The sequence below is a fragment of the Piliocolobus tephrosceles genome, chromosome 15 (genome assembly GCF_002776525.5).
Source record: "Piliocolobus tephrosceles isolate RC106 chromosome 15, ASM277652v3, whole genome shotgun sequence".
In the NCBI taxonomy this organism is placed as follows: Eukaryota; Metazoa; Chordata; class Mammalia; order Primates; family Cercopithecidae; genus Piliocolobus; species Piliocolobus tephrosceles.
In genome coordinates this window covers 32,522,005-32,536,451 of record NC_045448.1, presented here as the reverse complement: position 1 = coordinate 32,536,451, position 14,447 = coordinate 32,522,005, and the positions used below count along the sequence as shown (strand labels likewise).

At 36.8% G+C, this 14,447-nt stretch overlaps 1 protein-coding gene across 10 annotated transcripts in view; it reads right to left on the bottom strand.

Moving 5' to 3' along the window:
• BIRC6 (baculoviral IAP repeat containing 6) overlaps positions 1-14,447 on the bottom strand; it is a 254,915-nt gene that overhangs the window by 104,363 nt on the left and 136,105 nt on the right. For 9 of the 10 annotated variants that reach the window (XR_002732443.2, XM_023216393.1, XM_023216386.2 and 6 more), the window contains 8 exons: positions 11,322-11,884; positions 9,516-9,691; positions 8,538-8,634; positions 8,194-8,388; positions 6,604-6,804; positions 3,224-3,503; positions 1,512-1,768; positions 859-967 (listed from right to left, as the gene is read on the bottom strand). Coding sequence is in view for 9 of the 10 variants with exons in the window: in XM_023216393.1 (XP_023072161.1) it covers positions 859-967; positions 1,512-1,768; positions 3,224-3,503; positions 6,604-6,804; positions 8,194-8,388; positions 8,538-8,634; positions 9,516-9,691; positions 11,322-11,884 (1,878 nt within the window). In the remaining variant the exon portion in view is untranslated. The remainder of the gene's footprint in view (positions 1-858; positions 968-1,511; positions 1,769-3,223; positions 3,504-6,603; positions 6,805-8,193; positions 8,389-8,537; positions 8,635-9,515; positions 9,692-11,321; positions 11,885-14,447) is intronic. The other variant, XM_023216391.2, reaches the window with a different exon arrangement.

Below are 14,447 nucleotides of genomic sequence, written 5' to 3'. Positions count from 1 at the left end.
ACAAAAACTTCAAGTTGGTATCAATTTGGAAGTAAAAGAATCAAGGTAGAATGACATTAGGACAACTGATCAAAATTACCTAACTGTAAAAAAAAATTATATTAATTAATATATTTATTTAATATAATTAATGAAATTAACATATTTATATTATATTTAAATATTCAGCCAAAGTGTTCAAATGTCATTTACATGGTATGATATTGTTTCATTCTGTGGTAAATAGCAGGAAAGAGTACAGAAAGTAATGAAAAGACTTTGATGAATATGATAATCAATAATAAACAGAACAACCATTATCAAAATAGTCGAAGTACTAATTATAGACACAATATTCCTACATTCATATACACGTATTAAGTACTACCTAAGATAGTATGACTCTGATACTATCACTTTACAAGGTTCCTTCCACAGCATAGCCAACTTAAAAACATGTTTTATTCCATTCCTCAAAAGCAGTATTAACTACCAACTATAGACACAATATTCCTACATTCATATACACGTATTAAGTACTACCTAAGATAGTACGACTCCGATACCATCACTGTACAAGGTTATTTTCACAGCATAGCCAACTTAAAAATATGTTTTATTCCATTCCTCAAAAGCAGTATTAACTAAGAATTCTATTTAAGTTCAAATTTGCTTAAAGTATGTCCAAATATATATAAATGTATGTTTAATGTTCATGAAAACTTGCAGAAGTTACATCATGTGAGGCACATGGTAAACATACAATATATAACAGTATTGTCTTTTATGAGATCATCTAAGGAAAAACTGTCAGAAACATTCACTACAGCATGATTATGTGCATGTGGGTGCTTAATTAAATGAAAAATAAAATCATACCTGTCTTTTGTACCAGGATCCTGAGTTGTTCCAAGCTGGTAAAGAATATCTATCGTAGAGTCAGAAGAGAGTCCATTTAGTCTTCCAAAAAGTAAAGGACTATTCAAATCTTGCAACAAAGAATCCAAAGAAAAAGTTTGCTAAATAAGCAAGTGAACCATGGGAAGATTTACTTAATTTAATTAAGTTATTCATTAAAAATGAAGCTTCCATAAATTCCAACAACAAAGAACAAACTCTCAACTAATGAAACCAGCTTGGGTGCAGTGGCTCACGCCTGTAATCCCAGCACTTTGGAAGGCCAATTCGGGTGGATCACCTGAGGTCAGGAGTTCGAAATCAGCCTGATCAATATGGAGACACCCCGTCCCTACTAAAAATACAAAAATTAGCCGGGTGTGGTGGCAGATGCCTGTAATCCCAGCTACTAGGAAGATGGAGGTTGTAGTGAGTCGAGACTGCACCACTGTACTCCAGCCTGGGCAACAGAGTGAGACTCTGTCAGAGAAGAGAGAAGACAGAAGAGAGAAGAGATAAACATAAACTAAAAGAAAAAATAATTCCCAAAACAGAGTTCAGCACAAAGATCGCGTAGTTCAACTGCTGTTACTTTACAGACACGTAAACATTTAAATATCAAAGTTAATTATCACCTGTAGGATCACTGCCTGATGCTGCACAATTTCTCAGGAGAATGTCTATGAGCTTCAGGCCAATTCTAGTAGACTGCAGTCCTATCTTTACAAGCACAACCTCGATGTTGGGTGAATGCATTCCACAGTAAGGTGACATCAATAAGGCCGCACAAGTCTGCAGCAGATTGGCAGTAGGTGCAGCTGCACTTGCCATCATTCCTTCTAGATCACTTATGTGAGTAAGGCAATGATGTAATAACCGTAACCATCCAATACTGAAAATACAAAATGACTTGTATGATCAATATAAGTCGCTCAAATCATTTCCGGGTAGAACATAACTTTTTAAAGATCAGCATGTTGTGTTTCATAAATAGCAATAAACAATCTAAGAAATGTTTTTTTAGAATGCTGCAAATTCAGTAAACAGACAATAAGTTTCCCCTACAAGATAAATCACAACTGGGCGGGGTAGCTCACACCTGTAATCCCAGCACTTTGGGAGGCCGAGGCAGGCAGATCACGAGATCGGGAGTTCAAGACCAGCCTGGTCGACTTGGTGAAACCCCTTATCTACTAAAAATACAAAGATTAGCTGGGCATGGTGGTGGGCGCTTGTAATCCCAGCTACTCAGGAGGCAGAGGTTGCAGTGAGCCTAGATTGCACCACTGCACTCCAGCCTGGGCGACAGGGCAGAAGTCCATCTCAAAACAAACAAAAAGATAAATCACATACAAAAGGACTTGTATTCATAGCACGTGTTTGCTTTTTTAAGAAATCATCCAGAAATCTGCTCTGCATGCAATTATATATATTGATAAACTGATTACTACCATAGACTTCTAAAACTGTGTAGTCTTAGCACCTTGAGAATAGAAATCCTAAATTCTTTTTTTTGAAGATGGAGTTTCACTCTCTCGCCTAGGCTGGAGTGCAGTGGTGGAATCTTGGCTCACTGCAACCTCCACCTCCTGGGTTCAAGGGATTCTCCTGCCTCAGGCTCCCCAGCAGCTGGGACTACAGGTGCTCACTGCCATGCTCAGCTAATTTTTTGTATTTTTAGTAGAGACGGGGTTTCACCTTGTTAGCTAGGATGGTTTCGATCTCCCGACCTCGTGATCTGCCTGCCTTGGCCTCCTCAAGTACTGGGATTACAGGTATGAGCTATGGCGCCAGGCCTTAAATTCATTTTTATCAGGCAAAACTTTCAACAAAATCCATCTATAAAACATTCAGCCATCAAAATTTATCAGAAAAATGTTGATTAAAAAATATATTGAGGTCCTTGTTTGTTTGGTTCAGACACAATCCTTCTGTTAACTAACATTTAGGAATTACCATATAAAACTAAGTCCCTGTTTCTAAGGTCAGTTGGTATGGTTCAGATGCGCTCCTGGTCATAAGCATTTGCAAATTCCCGAAACAGAGTACGATACAAAAAATTACAAGCCATAAAATTAGAATGTACACCTACATGTAGTATACAGATCATCTCAAAGACTAAACATACACCTTAATTTTAATCAGTGTCAGCATTCTGTTTCCACAAAACTGTCTCTATTACACCTAATAAAATTGTATTATATAGATACCTATGGAACAAAGACCTACCTAAGACCTATAAAAGAAAAAACCCACAAAATGAGTAAGTCCCCTATCTCCCAACCCTGCCAAAAAAAAAAAAAAAAAGGACAGAAAGCTTTTTTAAATAATAGGAAACAAAACATACCTTGTTTTAGATACCTGATCTTCAGATGGAAGGAATGGATTATTAACCGTTGCTGAAGAGGTGGTACCAAAAGCAGTGAGCCCCAATAATTTAATTTGTGAAAGGCCTAATGTGCTGGCATCTCGTGGACGATGTAGTCTAAGGCAGACAGCAGAAGCTACTTCGGCTTTTACAAGCTGAATTTTTATGTAGGTGAGGCCACTTGTGACAACAGGTGTGGACAAAGGTAGCATATTTACCCCATCTGCACTTACTTCAACAGACACTGAGGAAGGGCAGGCTATAAAAATAAAACGGAATCATCACAACAGACAAAGTAAACTAGATTGAACAGTTTGTTAAAATCCCAGGAAAATAGCAGCTTTCACAATTGTATTCATCATGAACTTGCAAAAAGAAAATGTATACAACAAAATATAGTTCGACAATGACTTTCACCATAATTAATGTTGGAGCTACTTTTCAATTCAAAATATTTGATCTACAATAAAAATTAAACAGTCTAATATTCACCTAAAAAAAGAGGAACCAAAGATGTGTGAAGCACATGTACCTGATGTTCCCTATGAATAAAACCAGGCAAATAGGTAGTTATATCATCATTTCTACTTTACTCAAAATTATCACAAATAATATGAAACTACATTTGATTAATATGGTTTACTGTTTTAAATAATTTGGGGGGGAATGTAACAAAACTTGTTTTTCTACCAATTATTCTATTACTACTAGATTGTGATATTTTTTAAACATTGAGTTTAACCTCACAGCTGAGTTTAGAAATTGCCTTTTTTTTTTTTTTTTTTTTTTTTTTTGAGAGAGACAGTCTTGCCCTGTTGCCCAGGCTGCAATGAGTACAGTGGTGCGATCTTAGCTAACTGCAACCTCCGCCTCCCAGGTTCAAGTGATTCTCCTGCCGTAGCCTCCACAGTAGCTGGAACCACAGGCAGGTGCCACCATATCTAGGAATTTTTTGTACTTTTGGTAGAGACAGGGTTTTGCCATGTTAGCCAGGCTGGCCTCGAACTCCTGACCTCAAGTGATTCACCTGCCTTGGCCTCCCAAACTGTTGGGATTATAGATGTGAGCCACTGGGCCCAGTCTCCTTTTCAAATTAAGCCAAATATCCATGGGATTTTTTGTTGCTGCTTTGGGTTTTTTTTTTTTTTTTTTTTTGAGAAGGAGTCTCTCTCTGTCGCCCAGGCTGGAGTGCAGTGGTGTGATCTCCGCTCACTGCAAGCTCCGCCTCCTGGCTTCACGCCATTCTCCTGTCTCAGCCTCCGGAGTAGCTGGGACTACAGGCGCCTGCCACCACACCCGGCTAATTTTTTGTGTATTTTTAGTAGAGACGGGGTTTCACCGTGTTATCCAAGATGGTCTCCATCTCCTGACCTCGTGATCTGCCCGCCTCGGCCTCCCAAAGTGCTGGGATTACAGGCGTGAGCCACCGTGCCTGGCCAGGACTTTTTTAAAAATCAATTCTTGCTGAAATTTAAGGAGTCCCCAGTGAACAAACAACTGGAACTACTACCAGAAAATTACTTCTTTCTAGCTTAACATGGAACCCCATATAATAAATATATGTCAACTAAAGCCTTGGAAATTCAGTTTTATTTTTAATTTCAGTGGTGAAGGAATTACATGCCAGCTTTACACTGATCACTAGACAGTCAACTTAATTTTGAAATTTACACTTCAAATCCTTTTGAGGAAAGTATTATCTACATTTTACACAAGTAGACATAGTAAAAACAGATTAAGTAATCCACGCTCCCACAGGAACAAATGTCACACCTTAGATTCAAGTTCATGTTTGCTTCTAAAGACTGTTATTTCCACTATATCACAACATATTTTCAACTTCTGCTCTAATCCAGTAATAAAACCAAATTTCTTAATCAAGAACACTTAAGTAGGGAACACTTAAACCAATTAATTTTTCACAGGAGTTCCCCCTTTGTAATATGCTTCCTATTTCAATTCCCATGTGCAAAATCCAGCTGAACTTCAAAAGCCACCACTTATGACCAACTCCTCTGCTTTCCAAATAAAAGCAATCACTTTCCAATTTTAGAGGCAGTATAAGTCTTACATTGACTTATATTTTGCCTTTTAATATAGTTATTTTTGACTTCCTAAAACATTCTGTATTAGCATATTTTCCTTCTACCTTTATATTATCTGTTTTTTATCTAAGGAGTGTGGATGCCACAAGTAATTAAGATATATCAGTCTAATCTTGCAAATACATAGAAAAAAACTGTTTTCTCCAAAGATGCCAGGAATCTACAAAATTTCCCATAGCTCGTCATGCAATTATGAGTGATATTTGATAGCAATGAGAATCGATCCATAAACGTAAGCATGTGTATTAATTTAAACAATTCTGGCAAAATTATAACTATATTGAAAGCATTTGTGAACCATATAAAATACAAAATGGGCTGGGTACAGTAGCTCACACCTGTAATCTCAGCACTTTGGGAGGCCAAGGCAGACAGATCGCTACAGCCCAGGCATCATAACAAAATCCCGTCTCTACAAAAAAACACAAAAATTTAGCCAGGCATGGTGGTACACGCCTGTGGTCCCAGCTATACATGAGGCTGAGATGGGAGGATCATTTGATCCTCAGAGGTCAAGGCTACAGTGATCTGAGATATCAAAACTGCACTCCAGCCTATGCAACAGAGACCTTGCCACAAAAAAAAAAAAGAAAAAAGCAAATGAGTATTTCATATCTTTATAAATACCTGAAAGAGTTCGTTGCTCTTAAGTGATAATTAATATTTCGCAAAAATTATTTTGAATTATTTGCCTTACAAAGTTCAATAAAATGTATTCAATGAACATGCATCAAATAAATGATACAATATTACAAGAATACTGACATATTACAACAAACACAGTACGAATCTTAAAATCACATTGAAGTAGTCAAAATATAATATCATTCAAAAAAATAGTTATTTTCTAAAGAAGTCAGAGGGCAGGCACACAAATCTATGCTAATTTCATATTACAAGGCTAGGACTGAGATCTGGGCTGAAAAAACTAACACGGTAAAAAACAGGAGTGTAATAAACTCATTTCAGCTTAATACTGAGGCTTAGTAAATTTGAGAGAAAAGAGAAAGCAAAATAATATATAACTGGAACACACTTGTTTAGACTTCATGACACAATCTTTTTGTCTGAGGTTAACAGTCATTTCCCCTAAAATGACTTGGTAGTATTAATTATTTCACTAAAAACTGTTCAGAAGTTACACACTCTGGTAATCACACCTAAGTGTATTTCTGCTTACTAAATATTTTTATTTTCAAATGTTTCGAAATTAAAGTCTGCTCTCATGTTGCTTCTTTATAAAATATTACTCACTTGCAAGAGATGCAAGATGAGGCTGGATATGTATCTCCTTAAGCAGCACTGCTGCGGGAAGGTGAATGGTAAGGTCACACCAAGCCTCCTCTGGAAGAAAGATGTAGGACCAAGCAGCAGAGCGAGCTCTTCTATGAGGAGGTGTGGCCTGCAATAGCACTTCAGCTGGCTGGGCAGTAGGACTGCTAGATGTGATTGTACCTAGAGAAGATATTTTACATAAAATAAGAACTTGCAAAAGAAACGTAACAAAGCTTTAAAATCTATACGAATAAAATTAAACTAGAAAAATTAATTGAAAACATGAACAACTGATGCTGGTAATGTACTTAGTATCCTAAGCATGACTGTAGAGGTATTCACAAAACATTAGTAAATCCTGTCAACTGGTAAGGTGACAAGTTCATTATTAACTGCTGTCTACTTTATACTCATATGATACATGAAAACTAAAGATATAGCAATAAATGTAGCTCCATAATTTTCTAACCATTTAAGTAAAAAACAATGTCCAATATATCTCCACCTTTAAAATAATCATCTTTATTCTAAGATGTCAATGTCTATGATTTAGAAATATGAAAAGAAAAATTAAAAAGAAACTACGTAAACTAGATAAAAAAGTAAATACCTAAATTCAAAACTTTTAAAAAAGATAGTACCACTTTAAGGCCAGGCACAGTGGCTCACGCCTGTAATCCCAACACTTTGGGAGGCCGAAGTGGGGGATCACTTGGGGCCAGAAGTTCAAGACCAGCCTGGACAACATGGTGAAACCCCGTCTCTACTAAACACACACACACACAAAGCCAGTGTGGTGACACATGTCCGTAATCCTAGCTACTCAGGAGGCTGAGGCATGAGAATTGCCTGAACCCGGGAGACAGATGTTGCAGTGAGCGGACATCGCGCCACTGCACTCCAGCCTAGGTGACAGAGTGAGACTCTCTCACAACAAAACAAAGTACCATTTTAAGAAGGAAAATGAGATTTAAAATCGATTAACATTTACAGAGAAAACTTATTGAAGAATCTCTATTTAGTTTCTTAAATTGTGCTTCTATTTTGACTCACAAATAAAAACAAACTTTACTGCTAAAGAACTGTTAAAACAGTCCCTCTCGGCCAGGCGTGGTGGCTCAAGCCCATAATCCCAGCACTTTGGGAGGCTGAGGTGGGCGGATCACCTAAGGTCAGGCATTTGAGACCAGCCTGGTCAATATGGTGAAACCCCATCTCCATTAAAAATACAAAAATTAGCTGGGCATGGTGGCAGACACTTGTAATCCCAGCTACTCAGGAGGCTGAGGGAGGAGAATTGCTCGAACCCAGGAGGCGGAGGTTGCAGTGAACCGAGATCGTGCCATTGCACTCTGGCTTGGGCAACAAGAGCAAAACTCCATCTCAAAACAAACAAACAAAAAATTCCCTCTCGTAAGTAGAATGTCAAGACATCCACTACCTCTAAAATAAACTGTTTGTAATTAAAATAGCAATATATGATATCATCAACTGACTTCAACTAATTTTGTTTCATACCAGCTAATAAACTGAATAAATTCACATAAGATTTAATAACACTTTTCTTACCAAGGGGTGCAAAGTTATGAATCCCTTCGGCATTGTCAGGCTCAGAAGCTAGTATTCTTGTTTTCAATGTGCTGTCAACAGCTTTATTTGGACCACAGTCAAGAAATTTCATAATAGTTGATACCATACTTCTTGCAGTGTTCACAATAGCCCTTGTACTAGTGACCATATTATTGCATATGAGCTGAACACCACCTAAATTATAAAGAATAAGAAATGAAATCAATATCAGGACAGATGGTTCAACATCAAAAGTAAACTTCCACAAAAGACTACAAAAATGAAAATGTAACATACTATCACATAACTACACTTAAATGACAGTTACTGAAATATTATCTTACCCATATCATGAAATGCTTTCAAGGCATCACTAGTATCCAATACTCTCAAAATGAACCACAATAATGGCTCAGATAACTGGCAAGTAGCAAGAGAGCCCTAAAAAATGAAATATGTGTATTATGACTTTATACACTCCTGCGAATAAGAACTAAACTCAATGCATGTAATATTCCTTCCTAGTTAATTTTTGTAAACTGACAGCCTTAAATACGCTAAATACAAAATGTCTGCCAAAATACATAAGAAATCTTACCTGAATAAGAAAAAACCATCTCCCTCAACTCAGATTTTAATTTTCTAAAGCATCTGTCTTCATCTATTATCTTTTCCCTTTATGTGCATTTAGATACCAATTTCATTTAAAAGTTTAACCATCTAAAGTACCTTTGTATTTTCCAATAGAGAAATATACACATTCAACAAATGTTTACAAAAATGATTAATTATACACTGCTATATAGAAGACAAAAGAAATTGTTCTAATATCTGCATTTCAAAATGGGAAATGGACAAGAAAGTAAAATAATCTGATTCCTGTAATTTCATTTGTAAAAATGAAATACAGAAAGGAAAAATTTTGTAACCCATTTTCTTTAATTAGCTTAATCCCTTTTAATGGGAAAAAAAAAGTTGAATACACAACATAAGTTTCAAAAAATTTCACATTACATCTTCTTACGTAACATCTATGGAAAACACCTCAGTATTACACTATGCTATTTTTAGGAAAAAGAGAAGAACTTCTTGAGACACAATAAATGTTTTACTCTCGTATTAACTGTGGTCATGTCTGAAAATACCACGTCAAAGAAACTTTTTTCTCCAACTTTTATTAATAATCCATAGCCCTCTTGCACTGATGCTTTTCACTGTCCAATATATAATAAATATACTTATTTGTCTCTGTCCTATAATTTTCCACTTACATTGCCAGAAATTTATTTGAATCACTGCAACTGTTGTTGGCTTGAACTTACTTGTCTGCCCATATATCCACAGGCCATGTATGTTAAAATTGGCTGCAGCATCATGTGGACTGTAGAAGCTTTTTTACTAAGGGTTGTCAGTATGGTAAATAATCCATCCCCAACTGATATAGCATCCAACCCACCATGAAAGTTTTCATGTTTAGTGAGATGTAATCCACTTGCTCCTAGGAAAAATAAAAGATTCCACATTAAAAGATTAAAAGTATATATATCCAGCCAGGCGCAGTGGCTCACGCCTGTAACCTCAACACTTTGGGAGGCTGAGGCAGGTGGATCACCTGACATCAGGAGTTCAAAACCAGCCTGGCCAACATGGTGAAAACAAATAATAATTAAAATATAGAAGCTGAAAAGTCATTTTTTCCAAAACTGCTGAAGAATTAACATATAACAGCTGTTTATACCCTCTACACATAACCCGAACGGACTCCTGGAGACTAAAATATCAATGACAATATTCAGTAGAGCATGGTTTATGGCTATCTTCTTACATGAGATACCTCTATATCACCAACAATAAAAATAGGTTGTTCTGTTACATGACTGAGAACATCACTCTACATACTAGCTATATACATCAAGAAGACAGGACATAAATAGAAAAATAAGTGAAACCAGCACGTAACTATTCTTTTTAATCTAATCAAAAGGAAGATACGGCTGTTTCCCATAAACTGACAAAGAAAAATATACCACCAGGGAAAAATACATTAGAAATGGATTTTGCCACAGTATACAGATGTTCAATTATTTTAAAAATTTAACGTAATGTATTAACATTCAAAGAGGTAAAAAAGTTAAGCAACAGCATATAAATTTAACACTGATACATGTCATAGAAAATGTTACAGTATGAATAAAATTTTATATTTTATTTTCAAAGCAAATGTGAACAAATAATACTTGTCTTTAACACAAAATGATGTGAAATAAGAACTCAAGATCAGCCTGGTTAACATGGTGAAATCCCGTCTCTACAAAAAAAAAAAAAAAAAAATGGCAGGGTGCAGTGGCTCACACCTGTAATCCTAGTACTTTGGGAGGCTGAGGTGGGAAGATCACCTGAAGTCAGGAGTTCGAGACCAGCTTGCCCAACATTGCGAAACCCCATCTCTACTAAAATACAAAAAATTAGCCAGGCTTGGTGGCACATGCTTGTAATCCCAGGTACTCGAGAGGCCGAGGCACGAGAATTGCTTGAACCTAGGAGGCGGAGGTTGCAATGAACCGAGATCACGCCACTGCACTTCAGCCTAGGCAACACAGCAAGACTTCATCTCAAAAGAAACAAAAACAAAAACAAACAAAAAACTAGGAGGGGCATGGTGGTACACGCCTGTAATCCCAACTACTCGGTAGGCTGAGGCAGGAGTATCACTTGAATCTGGGAGGCGGAGGTTACAGTGAGCTGAGATCGCGTCATTGTACTCCAGCCTGGGAGCAAGACTCTTGTCTCGTGGTGGGGGGGGAGAAAAAAAAATTAGCCGGGTGTGGTGGCAGGCACCTATGGTTGCAGCTACTTGGGTGGCTGAGGCATGAGAATTGCTTGAACATGGGAGGCATCTCAATATAAAAGAAAAAAAAAAAACCAAATTGACATAACATTTTTCAATATTTCACTTTAATTCATTAATTGAAGCCCCTATACAAAAGTCCTCACCAATAAAAATCAGTCATGAAAAGCTTAACAGTTTTACACTACAAAGTAAAAAGAGACTGAATCCATATATTGCTTAAAAAAAAAACAATTATAGTACCAGAGACAACGGTAAGATTAATATTCTCAATACATACCAATTATCATTGCCATGGCACTGCTATTACACAGGCCCAGAGCAGACAAAATCTGGCTCATAATTTGTTGGTTGGCTAAGACTAAGTCAGCAACATATGCAGGCGATCCTTGAACACTGGTACTGCTTCCATTGCCATCTTTGCCTCCTGAGACTTTTTCTTCATCTGAAACACTATCTGTTGTATTTGTGGTCACAGACACTCTTGCACTGTATTCCCTATTGCCTGAAAGAGGCAGCTGCACTAAAATGTTAACAAGTTTTAACAAATCAAACATGAGTTGATCCCTTGTCATTTCGCCACAAACTGCTTTTGCATCACCTGGACGAATCAGGTTGGCAAAGAGTCCCCCAAAGCATGCTCGAGCACCCACGGAGCTATCTGATCCACTTCTTGACATTACTTTGTCTGAGCAAGTGATATAGTGGTGCACTAAAAATGTAACAGATTCTATCACAGCAGAAATAGTACTAACTGAAACGACTTCAAAATTCTGCTCCAGAGTGAATTCTAAGAGCTTCACTTGGGCATCGAGAGGTCCTTGGCCTGTTTGGAAAGCACCCCTGCAGAGAGAGACAGAGAGAGAGAGATACAATAAGAGAGAGGATTAAAAATTAAACGATTTTAAGTAGTTCTGAAAGCAGTAACTTATCACAATATAAGGAAGTTAAACAAGTTCTTGGTATTCACTATTTCATTAGGTAGATAATAGTTTTCATCTCTTTTGGAATTCTTGTTCTTGACTCCATTTTAGACACACTCAAAAACAACCTCCCTTCCAAATACAAAACTAAGGGACAAGTATATACGGAAGTGATTTTGAAGCTACAGAAAAAAATACTTCAAAATCACAAGGCACTTCTTATAATGAAATGAGTTATAATTTTTTCCATTCTCAAATAATGCTATTGTAAACATTCCCTAGTGATAATGATACATAAAAATTAAGATTCAATCAAATTATTCTTATGTATCAAAATTGAATGCTCTTCAAATTCTGCTTATGCCTAAGATACAGAATGCTGAAAAGAGCATCACCCTCAGTCTAACAGCAAGAAAAAGGCAAATTAGGCCAGATGCAATGACTCATGCCTGTAATCCCATCACTTTGGGAGCCCCATGCAGGCAGATCACTTGAGGCCAGAAGTTCGAGACCGGCCTGGCCAACATGGTGAAACCTCATTGTTACTAAAAATATAAAAATTAGCCAGGCATGGTGGCATGTTACTGTTAATTGCAGCTACTCAGGAGATTAAGGCAAAAGAATAGCTTTTGAGTTTGAGACCTGCCTGGCTAACATGGCAAAACCCCATCTCTACTGAAAATAAAAAAATTAGCCAGGCATGGTGATGGGCCTGTAATCCCAGCTACTGAGGAGGCTGAAGCATGAGAATTACAGGAATCCAGGAGGCGGAGGTTGCAGGGAGTCGAGATCACGCCACTGCACTATAGCCTGGGTGAGAGAGCCAAAATCTATTTCAAAAACCAAACAAGCAAACAAAAAAAGACTGCCTAAAGCAAAATAATACATAAATACATAAAAGGCTGCACAGTATTGCGTGTTTATAGCATAAACAGTAAAAACACGACAACTATGTCACAAAAGATGGAAGAAAGGAATTGAAACTACACTGTTAAGTTCTGACATTATACATGAGTGGAATAATATTTGAAAATAGAATGTGATTAAATAAAGGTGTATCTTGTAAAGCTAGGACAACTAATATGAAAAATTTTCGGTTACAGGCCAGGCATAGTGGCTCACGCCTATAATGACAGTAACCCAGGTGGATTACTTGAGCTCAGGAGGTGGAGACTAGCCTGGTCAACCTGGTGAAACCCCATCTACAAAATATACAAAAATTAGCCCTGTGTGGTAGCATAGCTGGAGCCTGTAATCCCAGCTACTCCAGAAGTTAAGGCATGAAAATCGCTTGAACCCAGAAGGTGGAGGTTGCAGAGAGCCAAGCTCGCACCACTACGGTCCAACCTGTGCGACAGAGCAAACCAACGCTGTCTCAAAAATAAATAAATAAGAAATTCAGTTATAAATAAGAATGGAAACGAAATTATTTTAAAAGTTGCTTAATTCAAAAGTCAACAGAAAAAGATCTTTTAAAAGGAATCAAAAATAGATGAAATAAATAGAAAACTGGCAAAATGATCAATTCTAATCCAGCATGTCAATAATTACATTAAATGTAAGTAGTCTATATAGGCCAATTCTGACACTGTCAGTAGTCTATATAGGCCAATTCTGACATTGTCAGTAGTCTATATAGGCCAATTCTGACATTGTCAAATGCTTGTATTAGAAAAGAAGAAAGGTCTAGAAAAGAAGAAAGGTCTAAAATCAATTATCTAAGCCAGAAAGATCAAATTAAATTCAAAGAAAGTAGAAAGGAAAAAATATCTATAAGCTGCTTTTTTTGAAAATAATATTGATGAACTTCTTGCCAGAATGACCCCAAAAAAAAGATAAAAACTACCAACATCAGAAATAAAGGAAGCTCACTACAGATCCTATAAACATTAATAAATAATATATTTCAACTAACAAATTCAACAATGTAAAGAAATAATTTCCTTCACAAAATTACCAAGGCTCACTCAAGAAGAGAAAACCTGAATAATACAAGACCTAGAAAATAAGTTGAAAATTTTGGGGGCAAAGAAAACTCCAGCCACAGGATGCTTCAATGGCAAACGCTACCAAATACATAAGTGACAATACACATATTACACAACCTCTTTCAGAGAATAAATTCAGCAAGTTATAAATGGATTGATATGTTATGACCAAGGGTGTCTATCTTGAGAATGCACATTAACTGACACTTAAAAAAAAAAAAAAAATCAAACTTGGTGTAGTGGCATATGCCGATTGGGCCAGCTAAGAACAGAATGAGACTGAAAGCTTGCTTGAACTCAGGAATTCAAGGTCAGCCTGGGCAACATTGTGAGATCCCAACTCTTTAGAAAACACCAATATACTTCAACATATGAACAGATGAAAGAAGAAACAACCTATGATCATTTCAACAGATGCAGGGAAACATCTAACAAAATCTAGAGACATTCATAATTTTTTTAATGTCTCAGCAAGTTAGAAACAAACTAGAACTT